The 26,638-nt window shown below is 43.0% G+C and overlaps 1 protein-coding gene across 1 annotated transcript in view; it reads right to left on the minus strand.

Moving 5' to 3' along the window:
• Positions 1–26,638, minus strand: part of PKHD1 (PKHD1 ciliary IPT domain containing fibrocystin/polyductin) — a 785,044-nt gene that overhangs the window by 176,094 nt on the left and 582,312 nt on the right. The window contains exons 55-58 of the mRNA XM_077281797.1: positions 20,113–20,265; positions 18,083–18,955; positions 17,319–17,484; positions 13,287–13,435 (exon numbers count right to left, since the gene is read on the minus strand). Of these exons, the coding sequence (XP_077137912.1) occupies positions 13,287–13,435; positions 17,319–17,484; positions 18,083–18,955; positions 20,113–20,265 (1,341 nt within the window). The remainder of the gene's footprint in view (positions 1–13,286; positions 13,436–17,318; positions 17,485–18,082; positions 18,956–20,112; positions 20,266–26,638) is intronic.

Below are 26,638 nucleotides of genomic sequence, written 5' to 3' on the forward strand. Positions count from 1 at the left end.
ATGGAAAGGTGATATAGCACAGCAGGCAAAATGATGGGGAGGGCGACATCAAACCCGCACATAGCCTGATACAAGCCTGGGTTAGGAGGTAGGTTTGAATAAGAAGCAAGATGCAAGCCAAGCCCCTGATCTGTAACTGGATAGAGATGACTTGGTCATGGGGATGGCTCACATAAGGAGCAAGAAGGAAGCCTTTCCATCTAATCTGAAGTAGCATCCCAGAAAGGAGGAGAAACACTCAGTAGCACCAGCAGTGCTGAAACATAAAACATTTTAGACAGATTGTAGAATGAGATACATTTTTTATCTTAAAGAGCTATGCCTTAGGCTTCTTTCACACGAGGTCCCCGACGCTAGCGTTGTCTCCGCCGCACAACGGGTGCAGCGGATGCATTTTTCCAGCGCATCCGTTGCCCCATTGTGAGGTGCGGAGAAGTGCGGGGAGGTGGGGGTGGACATGTAACGTTTTTTTGGTCCCGACGGTCCGCCACAGCACGGCGCAACCATCACACGACGGTTGCGACGTGTGGCAATGCATCGCAGATGCGTCGCTAATGTTAGTCAATGCTGAAAAAACGCATCCTGCAAGCACTTTTTCAGGATGCGTTTTTTCGGCAAAACTACGTATTTGCGACGTATTGCAGTTAACGCTAGTGTGAAAGTAGCCTTATACTCAATGAAGATTGGTACTTCCTAAACTGAGGTGCAGAGTCTAAGCAATCTCCCATTCTTCATCAACAATGCATTCTGAACAGTTAGTGATGGACATCAAGGTCCTCAGTCACCAAAGCAAGTGTGCATAGGAATGTCTGAAGCAGGAAAGAATTAGGGTCAAAGTAAAGTTATAGCTTGTCAAAGCATGAATAATTAGCATGCCACAAACTAATAGACGAGACCAGAGGCGTAGCTAGGGTTTTGGTTCAGGGGGGCGAAACTTTTGAATGGGCCCCTAACCAGGTAGACTTGATAACAACTGGGTGACGCTCCCTAATAGTGGAGGAGAACCTCAGCAGATGACTGTGCAGTTACTGAAGATAATCTCTATATAACGACCAACATGGATATTACCGCCATATGGTCAGTGGTAGATACCAGCCCTACAGAACATATAAGAGATCACAGTATACCGTAGTTATTGATGACTTACAGCTGACGATCTTTCTGATGGAATCGTTCACTTTTGCCGTCTTTTCCATCTGGCCCAGACCGACATGACAACTTCTTCCAGCCAGGACTCGTCTGCAGAGATTACAGCAAAGACACGTTTCACTTCTCATATTCCAGCCCCATCATCATCTATTCTCCACCTGCACAAACTCCTCATCCTGCTGATACCCCAATACTGAGCCGCTGCTGCCGTATGTGTCCCTATTACTGCACCCAATATCCCAATACTGAGCTGCTGCTGCCGTATGTGTCCCTATTACTGCCACTGATACCCCGATACTGAGCCGCTGCTGCCATATGTGTCCCTATTACTGCCCCTGATACCCCAATACTGAGCCGCTGCTGCCATATGTGTCCCTATTACTGCCCCTGATACCCCAATACTGAGCCGCTGCTGCCATATGTGTCCCTATTACTGCCCCTGATACCCCAATACTGAGCCGCTGCTGACGTATGTGTCCCTATTACTACACCTGATACCCCAATACTGAGCCGCTGCTGCCGTATGTGTCCCTATTACTCCACCTGATACCCCAATACTGAGCCGCTGCTGCCGTATGTGTCCCTATTACTGCACCTGATACCCCGATACTGAGCCGCTGCTGCCGTATGTGTCCCTATTACTGCACCTGATACCCCAATACTGAGCCGCTGCTGCCGTATGTGTCCCTATTACTGCACCTGATACCCCGATACTGAGCCGCTGCTGCCGTATGTGTCCCTATTACTGCACCTGATACCCCAATACTGAGCCGCCGCTGCCATATGTGACCCTATTACTGCCCCTGATACTCCAATACTGAGCCGCCGCTGCCATATGTGTCCCTATTACTGCCCCTGATACCCCAATACTGAGCCGCTGCTGCTGTATGTGTCCTTATTACTATACCTGATACCCCAATACTGAGGCGCTGCTGCCGTATGTGTCCCTATTACTGCCCCTGATACCCCAATACTGAGCCATTGCTGCTGTATGTGTCCCTATTACGGCACCTGATACCCCAATACTGAGCCGCTGCTGCCCTATGTGACCCTATTACTGCACCTGCTGTGTGGTTATGTGTGCCCTCTAAATTCTAAAGCACCCTTCTATAATATAGTAATGCTGGGTGCAAGTGCCCTAGAAAACAGCGCCAACATTTTGCCCCCTAGAAAGTAATAATGCCCTGTGTGCCCCTTTGATAGTCACAGTAACATGAGTTCCCCTATAACAATAAGTGCCCACTTTACATTTAATAATGTCCAGAGTCTCCCCCCTGTGCAGCTCCCCTATACACAGCATGATGCTCTCTTATACACAGTATAATGCCTCCTCACTGTATAGTACCACCCACACAGTATACTGACCGCTTAGTAGCCTCCAATCTGTTTGATGGCTCCAGCACTGTAATCTGCACTGTATAATGGCCCCCATAGATAACATATAGTATAATGTGCCAGATAGTCCTCAATATAATAGAAGGCAGCACCCCCATAGGCAAACCCTGTAGTATAAGACAGCACCCCCCATAGGATAGGCAGATCCTGTATATAAGGCAGCACCCCCCATAGGCAGATCCTGTATTTAAGGCAGCACACACCCCCCATAGGCAGATCCTGTATATAAGGCAGCCCCCCATAGGCAGATCCTGTATGTAAGGCAGCACACCCCCATAGGCAGATCCTGTATATAAGGCAGCACCCCCTATAGGCAGATCCTGTATATAAGGCAGCACCCCCCATAGGCAGGTCCTGTAGCATAAGGCAGCACCCCCTCATAGGCAGAACCTGTATATAAGGCAGCCCCCCATAGGCAGATCCTGTATGTAAGGCAGCACACCCCCCATAGGCAGATCCTGTATAAAAGGCTGCACCCCCCATAGGCAGATCCTGTATATAAGGCAGCACCCCCCCAAAGGCAGATCCTGTAATATAAGGCAGCACACCCCCCATAGGCAGATCCTGTATATAAGGCAGCACCCCCCAAAGGCAGATCCTGAAATATAAGGCAGCTCCCCCATAGGCATATCCTTTATATAAGGCAGCCCCCCCATAGGCAGATCCTGTATGTAAGGCAGCACACCCCCCATAGGCAGATCCAGTGTATAAGACAGCACCCCCATAAAAAACACAATAAATACTCACCTCTCTTCCTCCTTGTTCCAGAGGCGCTCCCTGCTCCCCCTCATCCCCTGACTGCGGGAGCCGGGTGGTGACGTCATCGCGCCCGCTGTCAGGTGATGTGGGGGATGATGGGAGAAGGAGCGCAGCACAGCGCTTCTTCCCTCATCACCGCAGTCAGCTGTATCGGCTAAATGCCGATACAGCTGACCTTGTGCCAGCAGTGGGCCCCCCGCCTGCTCAGGGTCCCCATAGCGGCAGAGCAGGGAGATTGATTCTCCCTGCTCTGCCGCAGAATGTAACTGTATGGGCGCTGCGCGCACCGATGCAGTTACAGTAGTGTAGCTCCGGGTGGGCCCCCTCAGAGTGCGGGGCTCAGGGCGATGGCCCCCTCTGTCCCCCCTGGTAGCTACGCTACTGGACGAGACCAAAAGGCAAGGCAGGGCTCAAAACCAAGAATAGAAGTATGAAACGAAAAGTCTGAAAAAGAACGATAAAGTCGAAAAGCAAGGCTCAGGTCTACATCATGTATCATGAGTATGCTGACTCAGTGGTTACCACTGCGCTGGAGCCTTGGGTTCAAATCCCGCCAAGAACAACATCTGCAAGGAGTTTGAATGTTCTCCGTGTTGGTGTTGGCTTCCTTCGGAAAATCAAGTTTCCTCCTACGCTTCAAAGACAAATTGATAAGGAATGTAGATTGTGAGCCCCAATGGGGACAGTCATAAGAATGTCTGTAAAGTTCTGTGGAATATGAAGGTGCTATGCAAGTAAATGAAAGACTTACTGAGTGACTTTACAGTTCACCAATTTGGCTAGTGCCCACTACTAAGACTGTTCCCACAATGAGCTTTTGGTGAGTTTTTGATGTAGATTTTCTGGACCATTTCTGAACCTATTAAATAAAATAGGTTACTTGCATTTTTTTTTAAATATGCAGCAAAAAAACTCTTTATGGGAATGTAGTCTAAAGAAACAAATAAAAAATCCTCTCAACCATGGACATGTAGATCAACACTTTGACAAAGTTGAACACCTATCAGCTCATGATTGGAAAATTGAAAACTCTAAGGTCCAGATTGTTTGTTCAACCATACATTTATTACAAAGATAAAGGCATGTTCTCAGTGGGATGGTAATGAAGACAACATTGTAAGATCTTTGCCTTGACTCCACTTGAACCTACTGAGAAACATGCGTCCCTCCACTGCGAGCTGGCAAAATTCTTTTCGTAAAGTATTCATGAATGAAATCCCGTTGTTCTTGGGAATCTGGCTGCCTCAATATCCTGTTTGAAATACAGCTGTCTATCTCTGTAAGATCTGCAGACATTTTGTATGATTGTTCTACATCCTCCTAAAGTCCCATCTTATTAGTGCGGCTCCTTCAGTGCAAAAACAGACGGATTTCCAAAAAAAACTCGTAATCAAAACAGACAGAATGAAAAGAAAACAAACCAATAGCGTCCCTATCCTACGATAACACTGTGTTTCTGGTATTTGCCAGGCTTGGAGAAAACTCAAAATAAATGAAGGAAATGTGTATCTCATTAAATGCTAATATTTGGAAAAGAAGAATATGATGAAATGCTTCCAATTTCTTCTTACAAGAACCCTGCAAATTATTTTCAGAGCTTTTCTTGTGTCTAATTTTGGACCCTTTGAAGATCTTCCTCATGTGGGAAAGAAGATAAAAATAAGACTGCAGGAACCTCCAAATCTTAGTGAAAATCTCGGATTCGGTAGCAAAGGTCAGATCCGAGGTGCCTTGTTACTTTGAAGAAATATGTTACGGATATTGTCACGGATGTTTTAGATGAGGCGGTTATTGACATGGAATATAAATAAGAAAACATAAAGATAGAACTTGGAATTTTGACCCTGGTTGATCTGAAAACACTTTGAAAAATGCTGTATATGGAAAAGTAAGTGAATGAAATGGATTGGAATAAAAATATTAAAATAAGTCAATCTATCAGGACCGGACTGGCTATTGTGCAAATCAGGAAAATGCCAGATGGGTCGGTCTGGGCTTTGGGTTGCATCGATTTGGATGCAACACTGCTTACAGTATTGGCATCCTTAGGACGCTGGTACTGTTGAAAGCTGTTGTGGAGTACAGAGCCATCAAGAATATTAGTGACCTGGAAGCCACCAGGAATGGGTAAAGATTCCTAATGAATGTTGCCAGAAACTAGTGTCTGGTTATGCAACACATTTGAAGCAGGTCATAACAGCCGAAAAGGGAATCCTCAGGACTCTGGTACTGTTGAAAGCTGTTGTTGACTATAGAGCCATCAAGATTATTAGAGACCTGGAAGCCACCAGTAATGGGTAAAGATTCCTCAGGAATGCTGCCAGAAGCTGGTGTCTGGTTATGCAACACATTTGAAGCAGGTCATAACAGCCAAAAAGGGGCATCCTCAGGACTCTGGTACTGTTGAAAGCTGCTGTGAAGTACAGAGCCATCAAGAATATTAGAGACCTGGAAGCCACCAGGAATGGGTAAAGATTCCTCAGGAATGCTGCCAGAAGCTGGTGTCTGGTTATGCAACACATTTGAAGCAGGTCATAACAGCCAAAAAGGGACATCCTCAGGACTCTGGTACTGTTGAAAGCTGCTGTGAAGTACAGAGCCATCAAGAATATTAGAGACCTGAAAGCCACCAGGAATGGGCAGAGATTCCTCAGGAATGCTGCCAGAAGCTGGTGTCTGGTTATGCAACACATTTGAAGCAGGTCAAAACAGCCAAAAAGGGGCATCCTCAGGACTCTGGTACTGTTGAAAGCTGCTGTGAAGTACAGAGCCATCAAGAATATTAGAGACCTGAAAGCCACCAGGAATGGGCAAAGATTCCTCAGGAATGTTGCCAGAAGCTGGTGTCTGGTTATGCAACACATTTGAAGCAGGTCATAACAGCCAAAAGCGGCATCCTCAGCACGCTGGTACTGTTGAAAGCTGTTGTGGAGTACAGAGCCATCAAGAATATTAGAGATCTGGAAGCCACCAGGAATGGGCAGAGATTCCTCAGGAATGCTGCCAGAAGCTGGTGTCTGCTTATGCAACACATTTGAAGCAGGTCATAACAGCCAAAAAGGGGCATCCTCAGGATGCTGGTACTGTTGAAAGCTGTTGCAGACTACAAAGCCATCAAGAATATTAGTGACCTGGAAGCCACCAGGAATGGACAAAGATTCTTCAGGAATGCTGCCAGAAGCTGGTGTCTGGTTATGCAACACATTTGAAGCAGGTCATAACAGCCAAAAAGGGGCATCCTCAGGACTATGGTACTGTTGAAAGCTGTTGTGGAGTACAGAGCCATCAAGAATATTAGCGACCTGGAAGCCACCAGGAATGGGCACAGATTCCTCAGGAATGCTGCCAGAAGCTGGTGTCTGGTTATGCAACACATTTGAAGCAGGTCATAACAGCCAAAAAGGGCATCCTCAGGATGCTGGTACTGTTGAAAGCTGTTGCGGACTACAGAGCCATCAAGAATATTAGAGACCTGGAAGCCACCAGGAATGGGCAGAGATTCCTCAGGAATGCTGCCAGAAGCTGGTGTCTGGTTATGCAACACATTTGAAGCAGGTCATAACAGCCAAAAAGGGGCATCCTCAGGATGCTGGTACTGTTGAAAGCTGTTGCATACTACAAAGCCATCAAGAATATTAGTGACCTGGAAGCCACCAGGAATGGACAAAGATTCTTCAGGAATGCTGCCAGAAGCTGGTGTCTGGTTATGCAACACATTTGAAGCAGGTCATAACAGCCAAAAAGGGGCATCCTCAGGACTATGGTACTGTTGAAAGCTGTTGTGGAGTACAGAGCCATCAAGAATATTAGCAACCTGGAAGCCACCAGGAATGGGCACAGATTCCTCAGGAATGCTGCCAGAAGCTGGTGTCTGGTTATGCAACACATTTGAAGCAGGTCATAACAGCCAAAAAGGGCATCCTCAGGATGCTGGTACTGTTGAAAGCTGTTGCGGACTACAGAGCCATCAAGAATATTAGTGGCCTGGACACCAACCAGGAATGGGCAAAGATTCCTCAGGAATGTTGCCAGAAGCTGGTGTCTGGTTATGCAACACATTTGAAGCAGGTCATAACAGCCGAAAAGGGAATCCTCAGGACTCTGGTACTGATGAAAGCTGTTGTTGACTATAGAGCCATCAAGATTATTAGAGACCTGGAAGCCACCAGTAATGGGTAAAGATTCCTCAGGAATGCTGCCAGAAGCTGGTGTCTGGTTATGCAACACATTTGAAGCAGGTCATAACAGCCAAAAAGGGGCATCCTCAGGACTCTGGTACTGTTGAAAGCTGCTGTGAAGTACAGAGCCATCAAGAATATTAGAGACCTGGAAGCCACCAGGAATGGGTAAAGATTCCTCAGGAATGCTGCCAGAAGCTGGTGTCTGGTTATGCAACACATTTGAAGCAGGTCATAACAGCCAAAAAGGGACATCCTCAGGACTCTGGTACTGTTGAAAGCTGCTGTGAAGTACAGAGCCATCAAGAATATTAGAGACCTGAAAGCCACCAGGAATGGGCAGAGATTCCTCAGGAATGCTGCCAGAAGCTGGTGTCTGGTTATGCAACACATTTGAAGCAGGTCATAACAGCCAAAAAGGGGCATCCTCAGGACTCTGGTACTGTTGAAAGCTGCTGTGAAGTACAGAGCCATCAAGAATATTAGAGACCTGAAAGCCACCAGGAATGGGCAAAGATTCCTCAGGAATGTTGCCAGAAGCTGGTGTCTGGTTATGCAACACATTTGAAGCAGGTCATAACAGCCAAAAAGCGGCATCCTCAGGACGCTGGTACTGTTGAAAGCTGTTGTGGAGTACAGAGCCATCAAGAATATTAGAGACCTGGAAGCCACCAGGAATGGGCAGAGATTCCTCGGGAATGCTGCCAGAAGCTGGTGTCTGGTTATGCAACACATTTGAAGCAGGTCATAACAGCCAAAAAGGGGCATCCTCAGGATGCTGGTACTGTTGAAAGCTGTTGCAGACTACAAAGCCATCAAGAATATTAGTGACCTGGAAGCCACCAGGAATGGACAAAGATTCTTCAGGAATGCTGCCAGAAGCTGGTGTCTGGTTATGCAACACATTTGAAGCAGGTCATAACAGCCAAAAAGGGGCATCCTCAGGACTATGGTACTGTTGAAAGCTGTTGTGGAGTACAGAGCCATCAAGAATATTAGAGACCTGGAAACCACCAGGAATGGGCAAAGATTCCTCAGGAATGTTGCCAGAAGCTGGTGTCTGGTTATGCAACACATTTGAAGCAGGTCATAACAGCCAAAAAGGGCATCCTCAGGATGCTGATACTGTTGAAAGCTGTTGCGGACTACAGAGCCATCAAGAATATTAGTGACCTGGACACCAACCAGGAATGGGCAAAGATTCCTCAAGAATGCTGCCAGAAACTGGTGTCTGGTTATGCAGCAGGTTATAACAGCCATAATGGGCTCTACTAAGTATTAACTATGTTTGTCAAGAAGGTGATAAATAATTCTGAGACTGCAGTTATCAGTAAACGTTGCATTTTGTGTCGAGCTATTTACATTGTTTGTATTTAATCGGTTTATTGCACACAGCACAAAGGTTGCGCATTTTTGCTAGTAAACTGAATTTGCAATTGTACAATTTGCTTCCTGCAGCGACAATAATTTATTTAATTACCTCTGTGTCTTTAATACATGGATAAAATTACATAAAGCAACTGCCTTGTAGGATGCTATATTTGGTTTCCCTCATTCTTGCCCTCTTGTCTTTATCTATCTTTTTACCTATTAAATTTGGGACTCCAACACAAATGCTTTCTGCAAAAATCTGTGTGTTATCTGCAATGCAGACAAATCTGTAGACGTTCTGAGGGGTGGAATGCTTTTGCAGTGACTCTATATGCAGCGCCCCAGGGTCCTGGTCGTTGCAGTACTGACGCTCCGCCACTAAGGGGAGTGATGTTACGTCTGTTGGCACTAAAGGAGTTCACCTGACCAGGTATCACAGTCACACATTACACTTCACACTCCGGCCACCAGGGGGAGCAAAGGGTTCTATGTATTAGGCCACTCCTCACACTCTGGTAAAACTGGGGGTTGGATAGGAAGTCAGGAAGAAGCTGACTGGGTTTTGCCCAGGTAACATCTAGTGAGAGAAGAGCGTTGCTTGGAAAGATCCAGGGGGGTCCCTGTCAGGGGTGGGATCCTGGCAGAGGCCTAGCGAAAAGGACAGATCGTTACGGAGCCGCGCCTGCACTTCATTGCGGCGGCATCTTAAGAAAGGACACGAAGCGAAGTATATTGTGGAGAAGTGAGAAACGAGATCACAGCACAAAGGCGATAGAACCAGTAGGAGTCGTGCCCCGAGATCGGCAACATCCTACCGAGGCGCGTAGCCGGTGGCCGGAACGCCGAGGAAGTATTGGGCTCCACGCATTACTTCAAACCAACGGCAGGGCAGTTAATTTTAGGTTGGCTGCCTCACCTAAATCACCTAATGAAGACAACGGAGGCAATTGTGGGAGAGGGGCGTCTCTAGGGTCCCTATAAAATAACTCCAGGCCTACCCCGTCATACAGGTGCGTCCTATCCATATCATCTGGGGGACGGAGAGAGAGAACAGAAACATACACGACAGTTGTGAGGACTATCCCGTGGTGCTCAGCAGGGAGGTACTACAACACCCAGGTGCTAGTAGGTAGGCACTGATTTCCACCTGCAAAGGGAACTCTGGAGGTGCCTTCGGACCGGCCGGTCTCAGCCAGCCCTGTTAACAGTGCTCCGGATTGCGGATGCCGTAGTCTACAGTAAAGAGGTAAAGAGACTGCAACCCTGTGTCCTCGTTATTTACTGTGACCTACACCACCACCTACACCTTTTATTGGGCGCCCCTTAGCAGGACCACGGACCGGGTCGAGCCACCGTGACATCCTCAGAACCGATAGACCCGGTACCGAGTACCCCGCTGTCCTGCGTCTGGGGGCCACTCCACTATACACACTACAAAGAGAAAAGCATTGAATTAAGAAGGTGACCTCTATCATTCAGTCTCATTGCCGCTGGTGCATAACATCCAGTCTAGTTGTAGAGTTGGGTCCAAGTGTTGAGGAGCACAGAGCAGAAAAGTCACCAACGGTCAGCTGACTCCATTACTGCAGAGCCCAGACCTCCTCTGGTATCAGCATGAACACTCCACCAAGCTGGGAGCTTCATGGCCGAGCAGCTATATGCAGCCGTACATCACCAGGCACAATGCTGAGTGTCAGATAGAGTGGTGTAAAGCCGCTATTACTGAACTCTAGAGTAGGCGTGTTCTGTGCAATGACGGATCGCACTTCTCTATCAGGCGTCTGATGGAGGAGTCAGGGTTTGGTGATTCCAGGAGGACATTATCCCTTGACTGCATTGTGCCCCTGTATAGATGGTGGAGGATGATTATCCTATGGGCTGTTACCAGGGGTCGGCATTGGGCCCTTAGCTCCAGTAAAGGAAACTCTTAATCTTCAGCAATTGTGGACAATTGTAGCTTCAGCTTTGTGGGAACAGTTTGGAGAAGACCCTTTTCTGTTCCCTGTGACTGTGCCCAGAGCACAAGTTCCATACAGACATGGAGAGGGGGACAACATGAGCAGTCGCACAAAGCCCAGATCTCAAACCTCATCCAACACCAATAATGGACATTGTGAGCCCGGCCTCCTCCCAACATCAGGGTCTGACTTCACAAATGTTCTCCTGGATGAAGGGGCAAAAGTTCCCACAGACGCCTCTACAATCTTGTAGAAATCTTTCCCAGAAGAGCGGGAGCCGTTATATCTGCAGAGGGGCGACTCCATATTAATCTCTATGGGTGTAGAATGGGAGGTCAGAAAAGCTTCAGGAGGTGTACTCAGGAGGGGGCACATACTTTTGTCTATATATTGTATATATTCTACAATATTTCCTAATGCAATCTGTTTCTATTTGCAACGTGTGCTACAAAAAAAGATAAAAATCTGGTTTGTGTAGAGCACAGTATTTGTATTAATCTTCTTATATGGTACAAAGTCTAGGTAGAGCGCCATTACTTTGCCTTGAGAACGACATGTTATCTCCAGTATTATAAACAGATTGTCTATGTAACCTCGGCGTCAGAGAAATAACAGACTCGGAGCCATTTTCTGCTGCTTTTGTCATTTTTTTTTGTCTTAGATTCCTGGCAGTATTTTATATTAGAAGGCTGCAGAACCCAGGACATCAGCGGTCGAAAGCGAGAACATAAATTTCTGCGGAGATTAAAGAGACATATACCTAGTTTCAGTCTTTGAGGCTTATAATTGCCTAGGAAAGAAAATGAGATTCTCCCTCGGGCTACTAGAAAATGGCATATTCAGGCTTAGATACAGGCAGACGCGTCTTCTGTCAGCCTTCCAGTTGTATCTGTATCTCCGCCGTCCTGTCAGTCCTGAAGAATGGAGACGCTCAGGATGAAAAAAAAAGAAAGATCCCAATAATGCTATTTGAAGTTCTTACAGCTACAGACTAGAAAAGCGTTGAATTTTAGCAAGGATATCAGAAAATACAGGACGTTAAATAGCAACCTGAAATATAGATGCAGCAGGAGAAATCTACCGTATGCTGGAAACTGCATATATTAAGGATAGTAGAAATGGCTGATTATTGAAAATGGCAAATTATTAGCAATGTCGGAGTCTACGTAGATGCTTACCCACAAACTGGTTTCATTGCTGACCCATCGCTTCCCGACAATGGCATCTCCCTTAACTCTTCCACTGTTGGCTCTAGTTATTTGAAGACCACTAGTGGTAGATATAATGATTGTGGTGGCCAGACGCAGTTCATGAACACATAGTGCATTGATCGAAATATAGATGCAACGGGAGAAATCTACCGTATGCTGGAAAACGCAGGGTAGTAGAAATTCCTGATTATTGAAAATGGAAAATTATTAGAAATGTTGGAGTCCACGGAGATGCTTACCCACAAACTCATTTAATTGCTGACCCATCGCTTCGCGATAATGGCATCTACCTTAACTCTTCCACTGTTGGCTCCAATGATTTGAAGACCACTAGTGGCAGATATGATGATTGTGGTGGCCAGACACAGTTGATGAAGACAAGGGATAGATCTCTTAAATATTGCCCCAGTCTAGGAGTTACTTGTGGTAATGATGACAACTCATTATTCTCTAAATAAGATCACTTTCGACCAATGCCAGTTGAGTGTAAATTTGAGTGTGCTTGGTCCGGGAAGTCAATATTGACATTTCACCATGATCCCAAAACTTAGGAGTAAGGAAGTGATGGAATTATCGTCTCTTTTTTGTGGGTTCTCCAATAGAATCTCTCTTCAAAGTGTTATGTCACCCTGAAGGTAATTAGAAATGAACCATTAGAAGAGTTCTTATATTTGAGTTCTTATATTAATCTGCTAATTTGTAATGCATGATTTAATTTGTAATCCACAGGGTAACAACATATATTCGTAGACATACTTGCAGATATGTTGCCGGTACTCCAAGAGACTGTGACTTTTTGACCTTAAAACAACTGACAGATGGGTTGACAGTACTCAAAGTGACCATGACTGTTTCGATCTTCTTGGAAATTATTATTCCTGCTAATTTACATGAATTTACTACTGTATGTGTATCACTTCGTAAACATGCCCAAGGTTTGAACTGTTTGAGCTGCTTCGTATAAATAAATGATCATGACTTTGGGACTTCCCTCAGAGCTATGTTGACCTGACACATTTGTGTTGTGTGGGTGCTCTCCAGCCGTACCTACTGAACACGATCTGGAAAGGTGACCTTCTGTGGAGTAGATCAGGCTACTCTAACAAGTTCAAATTCCCCACCAAGAATGTTTGAAGAGGGTGCCATTGGCAACATATTGGCATAGACCTATCAACATGTAAATTGTACATTGAAGACATGAGTGGATTGTTGATGTTTGTTTCTGAGATTTTCTTGACAATCACCTTTCAAGAGTATTTACTTACCAATATTGTAACAGGGATGTACAACATCATGTTCTGAAATGGGAAACACAGTGACTGTAGGACCGTGACCTAGAAAACTGCCATCCAGATCTTTGAATAGCGCTGCTTGTGTTCCAGAACATTCAGCGGATAATGGACAGCTTGTGGTTCTGAAATAGAATGAGAAGACCATGTAGTTGCTGAATCCCTTTGGCAAATCGGTGTTTCATGTTTTGATGTGAAACTGAAAAATGTCCATTACTCCTTGGTTAACGTGTATCATCATCACTTCCAGTGACGAGCAAAACGGTAACAATGTTTTGAACTTTTGACTCTCAAGCTCCATTTCTCACCATTCATTACTGAAATTACCATCATCTTGGCTATCGCATACATAAATTTGACTTCCAACTACTTAGCATATGATTAGTTATGCAGATTCTTGTCATGTCGCTGCATCGTTACTGTTTTGTTCCTAGTGCTGCAGAAATCTTTTTATTCCTGAATACTAAAAAATACAACCAGTTCTCACTTTCCCTAATAGCTCAGTGTGTTATTAGGATGATTCCCAAGTGAAAGGTCTGTGGTTTGAATTGAGGAGCAGCCATGAAGAAGAATTCCCAAGAAAAGAGAAACAGCATTATCCAACTCCTCAATAGCAGTCTCTCAGCCAAGGAAATTGCCAAACTGCATCATGTGAGTGCCATGACAGTTGGAAAAATACAAAATGAATTCCATCCATTCAGAAGCCAAGAGGTAGATGTCAAGGCAAAATATTGGAGTCAACAAGTTGGCTCATCCCAAGGTCTATCAGTTGTGGCATGCTAAACACGGCAGTGGAGGTGGCTCATATGCTTCATAATAGTGAGATCACAGAAGTCCATGCAAGCACCATACGATGCACGTTGCACAAGTATGGAATGGTGGCTCAACAAATGGTGAAGAAGCCTCATCTTCAATATCATCATAAGAAGCACCGGCTCGAGATTGAAAAAAAAAGTATAAAAAGTGGACAGTAGAAGATTGGAAACGGGTGATTTGGAGCGATGAGATGAAAATCCATGGACTAGGCTCTGATGTGTGCAAATGGGTCTGGAAGAAACAAGGGAAAAAGGGACTAATGGATCGTGAATTGAAGAAACTCAAGTTCGGTGAAGGATCATGAAGATATTGGGTTGTTTTAAAGTCAAAGGCGTTGGATACTTGACCAGGATCTAGGGTGGTCTCAATTCTGAGCTACGTGCGAGTATCCTACAAGATCAGTTACTTCATACTCTCGAGAACTATGGGTATGAAAAGAACAACATAGTTTTACAGCAGGACAATGAAGTATCCATCGCGATTGGCGAACAAATGGTTCAATGATAATGAAGCAGAGGGGCTTGATTGGCCCCAAAGTCCCCAGACCTCAACCCAATAAAATGCTTGTGAGTAGAGTTGAAGAAAAACTGTATACATATCCAAGTGATGTGAGCAGTATGCACCAACTTTGGGAACATTTAGAAGAGACCTGGGATAAGATTTTTGTTGTTTGAATCTGATCAAGAGCATGCCAAGAAGGATTCAGGCAGTGTTGAAAGCCAAATATAGATTTACAAAATACTAGCAAAATAATAAAGATTTAATTTTAGATTTTTAGAAGCAAAACAGTAACAATGCAGTGACATGACAATAATCTGCATAACTATTCACATGCTAAATAGTTACAAGTCATATTTAGGTATGAGATAGCCAAGAAGATTGTCTATAAAATGATGGTCGTCTCACAGCCAAAGAAGTAGTGGATGGTGACATATGGAGCCTGAAAGTCAAACGTTCAAAACATTGCTACCCTTTTGCTCGTCACTGTATCGACCTATTTAGAACACTAATGTAAAATGTTAGGTAAACAATCAATGGGAGTACAGTGGGTACGGAAAGTATTCAGACCCCTATAAAATTTTCACTCTTTGTTTCATTGCAGCCATTTGGTAAATTCAAAAAAGTTCATTCTTTTCCCATCAATGTACACTCTGCACCCCATCTTGACTGAAAAAACCCCCCATAAATGTGGCAAAAATAGAGTCTTTTATTGTACATGGAATAGTCATAGACCACAATGATTGTAAAAGCGATAAATACGGTAACGTTTCAACCTAGCCTGGGTCTTTCTCAAACATCGCTAAATCCGATTGAATCAGATTTGTGGGGTGGTTGCTTATTGGGCATTTGTCAAACTGATATGATCTCCAAAATGAGGGTAATTGGAGGTGAGTTTGGGGAACTGAGTGAGAGCGCAGTGTGGCTGTGGTGGTACCTGTAGTGAAAGGTCATAAAAATGTAGCTTTTATTGAATATTTAAACATTTAACCACTAGACAGGCCAGATGGTCCTTATTTTTTTCTAAATTAAATTTTCCATCATGTTCAGACCGGGGTCTAAGAATGTTAGAAAAAGCCAAGTACTTTTTTACGGCACTCCCATAGATAATATGTGGAGTGGAGGCCAAGCATGCGCTTCTCCGAGGCTGCAGTGCCCTGTTCTCGGGTTCCAGAGTCTCAAACTCAGAATTGGTGGGAGTTTCAGTGGTTGGATTCCTATTAATCTGCAAGTTATCTCCTATACCATACTGGAAGTAAGTTGTTATTTTGGGAATAACCCTTTAAGGAAATCCCTGTCTTTAACATCTCATTAAGGTATATAGTCACTGTGGCAAGGAGTTACTAATTTGCTTTCCCTGAAAAAGTCTTCAATTGCTGATAATCCCAGTACCAAAACCATCAAGTGAAGAAGTGGTTAATGCAAAGTCAAAAGACCATTTCTAGTAGAGATGGTAGCAGTACCAGGAAGAAGGCATGAGCCATTGTCACAGGTTGGATGGAAGGGCAAGAGCAAAGAGTGGAATCGAAACCAGGAACCAGGCAAAGGGTCAGAGGCAGGAGCAATCAGGAATATAAGGAATCAGGGCAGGAAGTACGTGGATTTTAATCCCCTGCCCAAGTGACGTTATCAGCAACAGGACAGAGCATAATACTGTGGAGCACATGTGCCAGCTTTTCTTACGGGTCATCAGTGCTCTTTGACCTTTCCCGGAGCATTACACTATTTTGCTCTGCCCTCGGCAGGGCAAGGAGAAGTGCACCTAAACAAAAGAGTGATTGGGAGACGCTGTGAGTATGATGTAGGACAATTCAGCCACATGAAGCAGGGAAGAAAGACGGCGACTGTAGGAAGAGAGGAGGCGCCGGATGAAAATCAATGATGTCCATCGGACTAGACCGTGCCTTCTATGGGTGTAATCAAAGGTCTTTTCTGAGCTATGCAGAGGGGACTGGTGGCTTAGATACATACTAGAATGCTGTAAAAGAGGACTTAAAGGTGGTGTCTATACTTTATGTTGGGAAAATCTGGTTCCAGGTTCCAAAAAACATCGAGAGAGCAGTGTAAAATGGCATTGATGTATGGTAAGCACAACCTACTGAGCTACCCTAATACTCACTGATACAATACATAGGAGAGATGGCGGAGGAAAGAAGAGAAGATAGGACAGACTGTACATTTCTTCAAAGACCCAGTGACTCTGTGACTAAGTGCTGTCCCCATAACAAAGAACAATGGCTGCTGTAAGTTTGATTTATTCTTTTTAGTCATGTTTTTGGATTGCAGTTGTAATTGAGCATGATGTGCACACAGAAGGTTCCTCTCTGCTATATATGGTTTTAAATCTGCAAATTAGAGATATATCGCAAGAAAATGAGAAAATTGCAATGAAAGAAGGAGAAAGATTTCACTCGAAAGGGTCTAAGTGAAATGAAGGATACACTTTTGAAAGTCATCTTGTCCTCGGCCGACATTTTCTTTCATCGTAATTGTCAGTGAAATTGCAATTTTGCTCAGTTCTAAGCTCATGTAATAAATTTCTTGCCTTTAATTTCATGTGTTTTACAAGTGGCAGGAAGGCACAGAGGGCACCATTGTAGTATTACTGTAGTTATAGAATTAAGGGAGGCAAAACAGAAAGTATAAGGTCAGGAAGAACAACACAAAGTGATAAAAAGAAAGTTTCTACGACACCTGTCCTGTGGATGGAAGTAGAAGATGTGGTCGGATCTTACGTCCAACATCTTGATCCTATCGGCAGTGATTGGACAGGTTATGGCCATGTTTCTGGGAATAGTCATGATGCAAGTATCAAAGTCATCACTGTAGCAGCTCTTCTTAAATCCGGAAAATGTAACATCTGATGGGATTAATGGAAAATGTAGAGTTTTAATTATATAAAAAATATACCTTATATTAGAATTACTTCAATTTCTCAACTATCCAATATCAGGGGCATCATCATGAAGATAACCTTTACCCATATGAATGCTATTAGGCCATATGGACAACATAATTAGGGGAACACTGTGCCTAGTTTAACATCTTGCTCTCCAGTGAAGATACTGTCCTAAAGTGGGTCAGTACCCTAATAACCTTCCTAAAAATATATTATTTTATTGTTCTAAAGTAGGTAACTAAAATAAACTCCAATGTCTCATTCGGCAGATATACTAGGATCAAAAGTGGACACTAAGGGAAGCTTATCCAGTGACTGTAGCTCACAGGGTTGATAATCACAACCATCATTGATATTTTCCTCACCCTGTTTGTGGTCTAGTAAATTGGTTGTCATAACAACTTGGAACAAATAGCCCAAATTGTGCAGTAGTGTTAACTAGAAGTATTTGTTCGACATTAGGCTTGGCATTCTCATTACTTTCCAGTTGATTCATTTCTAATACAGAGCAATTTCATTATTTTTTTCCAAAAATATCCAAAGATAAAGCTTGACTGACCTTGTAATTTCATGATACCGGAGACGGTTCCTTCAGCTGCTAGCATGTGCCATGGGTAATCCGGCCATCGTCTGGGCCTTTCAGTAAACATTGGCCAAAGAATGCCAACCCGCCCACCATAAGGAGAAGATGGGGCTCGGTCTTTTCGAGTATCATTGGCAGAAAAAGGTTTAATTCTGTCCCGTAAGCAGTCAAATGCTGAACTGGTGGCCACTATTACTGAGTTGTGGAGTGATATGTATTGCTTTAATGAAGTAAAAGCAGAATGCTGGGAAAATATTGGTAGAAGGCCAACCCGATTGTCTACAAGAGTCACATCTTCCACCATTGCACTGCCTTCCACGTGAAAGAAAAGACCATAGTCATAGTTCTTATAAGACAGAAATCCCGATATTTTCGTGCAATTCTTAAGGTCGTCTTCCCAGTAGACATGAATTCCATGAAGGCTGGAATGGGCCACATTCTCCTGCCATGACCTTTTTACAAAATGACATCCTTTGCCTGGTACATGATAAGCAATCCGTTCCGATCCAGCCACCGAGTTTCCAGACAAGAAAACATCGGTTAGTGGATTGATCTTCATGCCCGTCACCCATTCCACTTGGGTTTTGGGTTGCTGCATTAAGACAAGAAGGTTATCAGTGACAACATGGTTTCCTCCATCAAGGTGAACCCCATGTCCAACAATGTTATATAATATATTGGCATGTAACATAATATTTGTGCTGTGGGTTACTCTTATACCACATCCACAGCTGTGGTGAATGCTTGAATGTGATATTGAAGAACTTTGTGAGGTGTTGATAAAGTTGATTGATGGAAACGAAGAGGTGCCAAAATTTGAAATTTCAACATTTGAAAGCTCCAAAGACCCTAAAATAAAATAAAATAGTGTTGTCACAGCCTACACATTTTGGACAAAAATAAAAACAACAGAAAAATAAGAAAATATTAACAAGTTAGGTAACATTGAAGTGGCTGCAAAACATAAATGTACTGATTTTTTGGAAAGTGATCTACTTGGGGATAAGACTGTATCTGAGAGTGGGAAGTGGAGACTCACCAGGGGTTGCAAAAAAATGAAGAAAAAAGTTTTATTTCTCCATACGCAAATGGACTTTTCTACCTTTCTGGTTTTTATTAAACTTGACTAAGAGCATGAAGGTCGAAATGTTGTTTTGTGTATGGAGTAATAAAACTTTTACTTTTTGAAACCTCTGTTGAGCGCTGTCAGGATTTTTGGATTGTTTTGCGACTAGTGGATTATGGTTTCTTTGCTTGATTGTGTAACTTATGAGTGTGAATGTCAGGCGTACAACTTTACTGCTTTTGACTGGTGGCATCGATCTATGATGAGGGGTTAAGAATCTAGACCACTGGAGAAAAGATGATACCAGGGCTGGCTTAGTTTTAAGAAATTGGTTATCTTGGGGAAAAAATATCCATTTAACGTTCCCTAATATCTGAAGAATTAGTACTGTTTTCTGAGACTACCGTGCCGTGACGCTCAGCAAAATTGCCAAAACGATAACCATCGGTGTCTCTAGCTTGCCAGATATCAAAATCCATATTTTCAGGCTCTTTGAGGGGTTATACACTTACTTACAGGACAGCCATAGGAGCTGTAGGGTTGATTGAAAAGTTTCACAGGACCCTGATCCAGCTGCCACTCCTACCTGAAGCACTTCTTTTAATTAACAGATCCAGTCGTGACATCATCATTGCAGTGTGACGCCGGCAAGACTTTACGACGGGGCTACTAATTAGAAGAGATGCTGGGCATACCGTCAAGTAGGAGGAGGTTCAAAAGGTCTTGATTCAGTTACAACAGACTACTGACGTGGCCACTGGACCAGGTCCTTGGAATCTTTTCGATCAACCCTAACAGCCACCAACAGTTGGTAATGAAGAGAAAATAATCTTTTTCTGACGGTAAACTAGATAGTAATATTTTTAATGTTTATTAACAGCAGTAGTGACTTGAAACGTATTAAAAAATATTTTTCATAGGAAAGTAGCTTTTCACATACCCAAGTATTTCTCCCCAAGATCACTTGTATGTTGGCCCACCATAATGCTACCAGAGCAGGGTGTGTCAGTGTCAATTTGGATATTGCGAGACAACAAGCCGACCTCTGCCGTCAGTACGATTTTCACCGTATCTCCAATCGAATGAACAGTACCTGATAAAAAAAAAGAGTTTCTGCATTTAACATAGAATTTATTAAATGTTCATTTATGTATGTCCTCTTCAAAGGGGAGTTATAGCCAGGCTTTCCTTTACATGGGGCAGGGATACAGTTTAGTTCCCTAGTCCTGAACCTTAATTGGTTAAAAGGCACAAGACTTGTTGGTGTCCCCCAAAATTATCAGCTCTGATAGGCTGGTGGCTTGTATAAGCATCATGGGGCGGGAAGCCAGTGGCAATCATCTCCACAATAATGTTCAACTGAATGTACATTTATGGATGCATATTCAGTTGAAACTAGCACTGGCACCGAAGGCCCACCGGCAGATTTCCCGATCCTTCGGTGACCCAGTATGAGCCTTCCCAGCTGCAGTTTTAGCATATTCTGTGGATATGCCATTAAAGACTTGTCCTTTGGAATATACACACTTGTCCTTCAAGACTATACAGAGACTGAATGCAATCTTGAATTTTCCTGTCATTACAACGTGTGGTCATTTGCTCTTGGCAGAATAATTTCCGGTCACCACAACTATACTGGACGTTATTTGTGGCTAGGGCCATCAAAATCTAGACATAAATGTTTTAAGGACAAGAAATAAAGATGGAAGCTTATATACTTTATTATTCTATTGCAATTTTTTGAAGAGTTTAGCTTAAGCTGTTGATCCTTTATTAGTGGGTTTTAGAAAATCAGGAGAAAAGAACCTGTGCATGTGTTGTGAAGGTAATGTCAATCCATGCACTTGAATGCAAAATCCAAGCGTCAGTGCAAAATATGCAGTTGGACACTCTCATTTTGGGCACTATCATCCTCTAGCGCCCCTGCAATTGCATCAAATGTTAAAAAGACTGTAGTACTAGAACTAGAGCGCCTCATATATAGACAAGCTACTGTACGTGCGCTAATGAGCAGCAGAAGGTTAAGGGACGCACGATGAGACAACTCATGTTCATCACCCTTAAAATGTGTTAGTTCCAAAAATAAAGAATATAAATACGCTAATGTTTAAGATCGCACCTACTATTGTTAAAGGGGTTATCCTGTGCTGCCCAGAGCCGCTCACTTCCACATTGGTGTGCAGTGCTGATGACATTGGGATCCTGCCCACGTGCCAAGACTCATGTATTATCTTCAGGAATTATGTTTGTGTTCATTAGAATAGTAGGTCAAAGAGGGAACGTCATAAGGGGAGCAATCGGAAAAATCACTTTCCACGAAAAAAAACCATTCCCCCTTAGATCCCTTGTCAGGGGCCTCTCACTTAGCTACATCAGACCTACTGTAAACACCCCTAAAACTGCATCTGCAAATGGAGTTTCTGGATGCTAATTAAAAGGTCAATATTGACTTTTACGATTACTACCCTCAATAGGTGGCCCTAGAGTTCCAGTTCTGTTCATCTCTGAAGAGCCTATTTGCATATTTAAATTCACAGAAAAGCACTGCATAGCCTATAAGTCTCCTTACGCCGGTTGGGCACTGTCCAAAAGGAGAAACATTCCCCACTAGGTTCCATGTCAGAGGTCTGTCACCTAGCCAAATGAAACCTCTGGTTTTGCACTGATGAAAGGCAAACACTCAGAAACACGTGTCTGCAAATGGAGTGTCTGGTTTGATTTTTTTATCCTAAGTCATGTGACAAGGTTCATTAAAGTGTGAATATATACTTTTAGGATACCTACCCCAAATAGGTGGGGCTAAAGTTCTTGTCCTCGTCTTCTCTGAAGAGGCTATTTGCATATTAACTTGAATGGGTACCCGTGATGGTGCACGCATCTCAGCAGACGTGTAGAGTTGAAATGTCATCAGTACCACTCACTTCCATTAACCCCTTTAACATTAATGCTGCTTTTTTTTGCCTTATTTAGCTTTTAATTTATGTCCATAGTTAAAAGATTTAACTCAAAATGGTGAAAATTAGCTCTCGAAGAAAGACAATCTAACAAACCCATTTATAGTATGTAGGTATCCACTAATCAGTGGCCAACCATTAACAGAGTCTTACTACATAGCTCTACCAAGATAGTTTTCTGTTTTAATAGAAGAGATCATTAATTAGCATTTATTTTGTGTCACATGGAACATTGATAACTAAATGTTACACTCTAGTAGTCTCCTTAAAAAAAACAGTTCCACCTCAAAACCTAAAAAAAGATGTTGGAACTTGAAAGATAAGCGATTTTCATCACAATGTGGACACGTGATTTTCTTAATGAAGTGTATTTCTCATAAGCTTGCGTTATGTCTCTTAAAACATGTTCCCTTGTTCCGTATCCCTAAACAGGTTTGACAAGAAGCCATGGGTCGGCTCCCTGGATTGTGCTCTTGGAGGACCATTGAGGTGCAACGCTGCATAACGAAGACTTGAAAAGTTCACTTCTTTCATGTCCTCTCAGAGTTGTTTCTAACAGGGATATCCATGTAAATCTATGTTATAAGTTACAATATCATACAGTATGTCCAAGCTGCCTACTGACATGTTATTGGCCATCATTTCGAGACTGAAATATATTTTCACGAAACGAGGTAAGAAATTAGTGGTGTAAAATCCACGTGATGAATAAAGTGCCAATACATTCCACCACTTAACGCTTTCCATACTTTTTCTCAATGGGGCCTATAAGCTATATATAATGGGTGCCTTCCAGAGGTAGCTTCATACAACCAAAATGTCAACTGGATAATATCCATGAGGCTCATAGGAAAAATGGTAGACTTCTCAGACTACAAGATAAGTAGGAAATTGGTGAATCTGGCAGGTTTCTTGTGCCTTAAAGTCTTAGGTTAGACGGTGACCAAAGCAGCTGAGTATGAGCAAGTATGAATTAGCTTTGTAGGCACACTCATTATGCAATGATGGGGGACAGATTTTACTTTTGGATGAGTCCCGAGCCTCAAGCTTTCAAGTATTTATTACCTAATTGTCATGCATAGCCTCCATGCTATGGCTACAAGATGGCAATGAGTAATTTGAAGGCACTAACTGCATCAGTCAAAGCATCATTAGTGCTCTGAATTTGTTATACTCGCCTCTACCACAGTTAGGGCTCATTCAGACGTCCATGCAAATCAATCCAAGATCAGCCCACAATGACTGGTTGTGGCCCCCTGGCCCAAGCATCACAGTTGAATAGAAAAATGTGAAGCTGTCATGCTTGGGTCAGGGAAGCCACCGGACAGTCCGTGCATTGTGATCCAATCTTGGATTGATTTGCTCGGACCTCTGAATGCTCCTTAATTATAATGTAAATTTGATAATTGAAGAGGTCCGCCTTGCAGATAGCTGTTTGCGGAATCTGCAGCCAGCCATTCATTTTCCCTAAAATGACCACTGTAGGGGATTTGTAGCATTATATGGTAGTTTTACTTTTACAGATAAATAGCCATACATGGAAGACTTCATTGCACCATGAGAGATAAGAGTCACTCACACAAGGCGACTCACCATTTTGGTCCCTACGGAAGAAGGGATTCTAAAACGTAATCGGACATGTTGACAGGAGTCCTTCAGTGAAGACCCATTGCTGACAGCTACCACATCATGATTTTCAGGCTACTGCGCCCATGTGGCAACAACAGTGGAGCAAACATTGTAATACCAGGTGCAGCATCTCTCTAACAATAGTGACCAGAGGAAACTATCATGTCCCTCATTTCACCCTTTGACGTCTATGGTAAAATCTGATGGAATTTCTTAAAGAGCAAGTGAGGAAGGGGAAACTCTGCAACATAATCAGAGCCGGGGCCCAGATCTTGAGTGAGCACACAGTTCCTAGGTATTCCCTCCCCTGTATCAGAAGAGAAACTAATATACTGCCATATAGATGTGTGGAAGTATATTGGAGCTATGTAAAAAATTGAAATTAAAAACTGACACCAAGATGAAGTCCAACTAGTCCCTCAAAGAACAGTTTCTCCTTTTGGAAAAGCTAAGACCTCTGGAATGCATAGAGTAAAAATAAATAAAAAAATCATACAAGAAAAATAAAGCAAAATGAATTAATCTGTAGATGGAGTAACCTTTTAGCGCCCCTTTAGGTTGGTGGGCATTCCTGTATTTACTACTCTACTCTGTGTCACCTAGAAAGTTCTAAGAAGACAAACAGATAATGGCTAGAAAGGAGAAAGATTTCCTAATATCCGGTATTATCACAGCTAGCGCCGACTCACTCAAGAGTGAAATAGGAAGCATTGATTTTACCTCTTTTAATCCAGCTGAAACGGCCGCTTTTAATCCTTATAATCTCCGCCACTAGATTTATTCCGAGTTGGTAAAGCTGCCGAGACTCGGCTCACAGAGCATCCTGTGAAATTATCTATCCTGTAGCTGGAGACACTTGAGCTAAATTCAAGGAAAAACTTCTATTCTTCTTTGAGTTATAGTGAAATAATAAATCTCTGGTTGTACAAAAAAAAATAAATAAATGAAAAAACAGGTACGGAAGAATTTACGTCAGGGTTTGTGCTGCTTTCAATATGACTGTGATACCTGCACCTGATAATTATGGACTTCTGTGTGTTTTGCTATAAAAGTTTAATAAAAATACGATTTAGAGAAAAAAATTGAAATGGGAACATTCTGAAATACATGCATCCTCACTACAAATATAGTTGGTGACACCTTCAAAGTACTGTAGAATAATTCATTAGACATAACTATGTACCGGATCTTCTCTGGTCTCGATGCCATGGACCTCCGGGTGCTCATCTCATATTACATCTGATGGACTAGGTGGGCACACACTGGGCTTGCCTGCTAGATAGCCTATTGCTCCAACTGCTCATGTCACACATTTATGGCCTAAGAAATTAGGTTATTTGAAGTCCTGCCAAGGATTTCATGATTTAGATGTCTTTGACAATCTTCCTGTTTTTGCAAAAAATTCTGAACTTGACTTGACAAGATTGAACTTGATTTTATCATTTTGTGATGTTCCTGTTCATTGTGTTGTGTTCTTAGTGATGCTATTGTTATCGGTTTTGTCCATGTGTCCACAGCCATTTTTAATTTTTGGCCTTATCTCCAGTGAAGCTCATCTTCTTAGCCATGTCCATAGTGGCAAAATTACTATTGTGATGTGTATTGGCATATTTAAAGACAGTAGAAAGTTTTGTGTTCTGACCCTACTCATTTAACAGTGAATTGGAGGCTATTGTGAAATGAGTTAGATCCTATCAAATAGTTGATGAGGCTTTTCTGTTGACCAGATATTCTTCCATGGCCACCTTCTCTGTTCTCCCCAAAATTAATAAAGGTTTACCGACATTTGCCAATTCTTGGCATTTTCTATGTATCCTTGATGTTGTTCCTGTTTTTTGTCTTGTCCATTTGTCCATAGCATAAGTTAGTCTTGGTCTTACTTATTCCTGTTATTGACTTTGTCCATGAATCCCTAGGGATGTTCCTGCTTTTTGCATTTTCTAAGTGTCCCTGGAGGTGCTCCTGTCCTTGTGTCTCCAGTGATACTCCTGTTCTTGTTCTTGTCCAGTTGTAGGCAGTCGCCATGGGTGAGGTACTCATCTCATACGCTACGGCATGTTACATGAAAGTCGAGGTCATGGCTGGCTGTGTGGACTTGTGCTGCAAGCTGCATGTAACCAATGATGCTGGTTTGCCAGAACCAGATGTTCCACAGTTCAATGAGGGAGACCATCTTTCAAAAATAAACTTTTTACTGATCTGAAACGTGTTAGGGAATATATACAGAAGATAGAATGTACACAACTTCACACGTTTCCTTCACAAAATAGAGCATTTTCTACACAGTTTCGATTGCTTTTTATTTACTCTTTGAATCTTTACTTGTTTGGATCATACTATCTCTTTCTCACAGTTTCCTCTCACTTTAGTGGCACCCAAAAGTGCGGCACTGCTCACTTCGAACCTTAGGTCATTTCTCTATGCACTCTGGACCCTTTCTGACTCACTGCAATGAAATTTTCTCTTTCCCTTTAGTTTAACCCTTCCCACTCTGAACTATTCCCAAATATACCGGTAACTGTCCCTGTTACCTAACTGTTGCTGGGCAGAATACAGGTTCATCACTAACAATACAGATTATTACACATACAAACATCATAGCACACTGCAACAATATACATGCCTTCAAGGGGGAACATGGCAGCATTTCCATCTCCTTACACATGTGTCCGCAATAACTTTTTAGTCTCAGTGATGTTACTGCTATTAACGTTGTCCATGAATTCTCTGGCATGTTCCTATTCTTGGAGTTGTCTACATGACCCTTGTGATGCTCCTGTTCTTAGTCTTACCTACTGTATGTGTCCACAGTAACTTTTTTGATCTTGACCCTTGTTTTTGTATTCTTGTTATTGTACCCCAAATAATTCTTCTGTTCTTTAT

This window comes from Ranitomeya variabilis, chromosome 2, assembly GCF_051348905.1.
Source record: "Ranitomeya variabilis isolate aRanVar5 chromosome 2, aRanVar5.hap1, whole genome shotgun sequence".
Lineage (NCBI taxonomy): Eukaryota > Metazoa > Chordata > Amphibia > Anura > Dendrobatidae > Ranitomeya > Ranitomeya variabilis.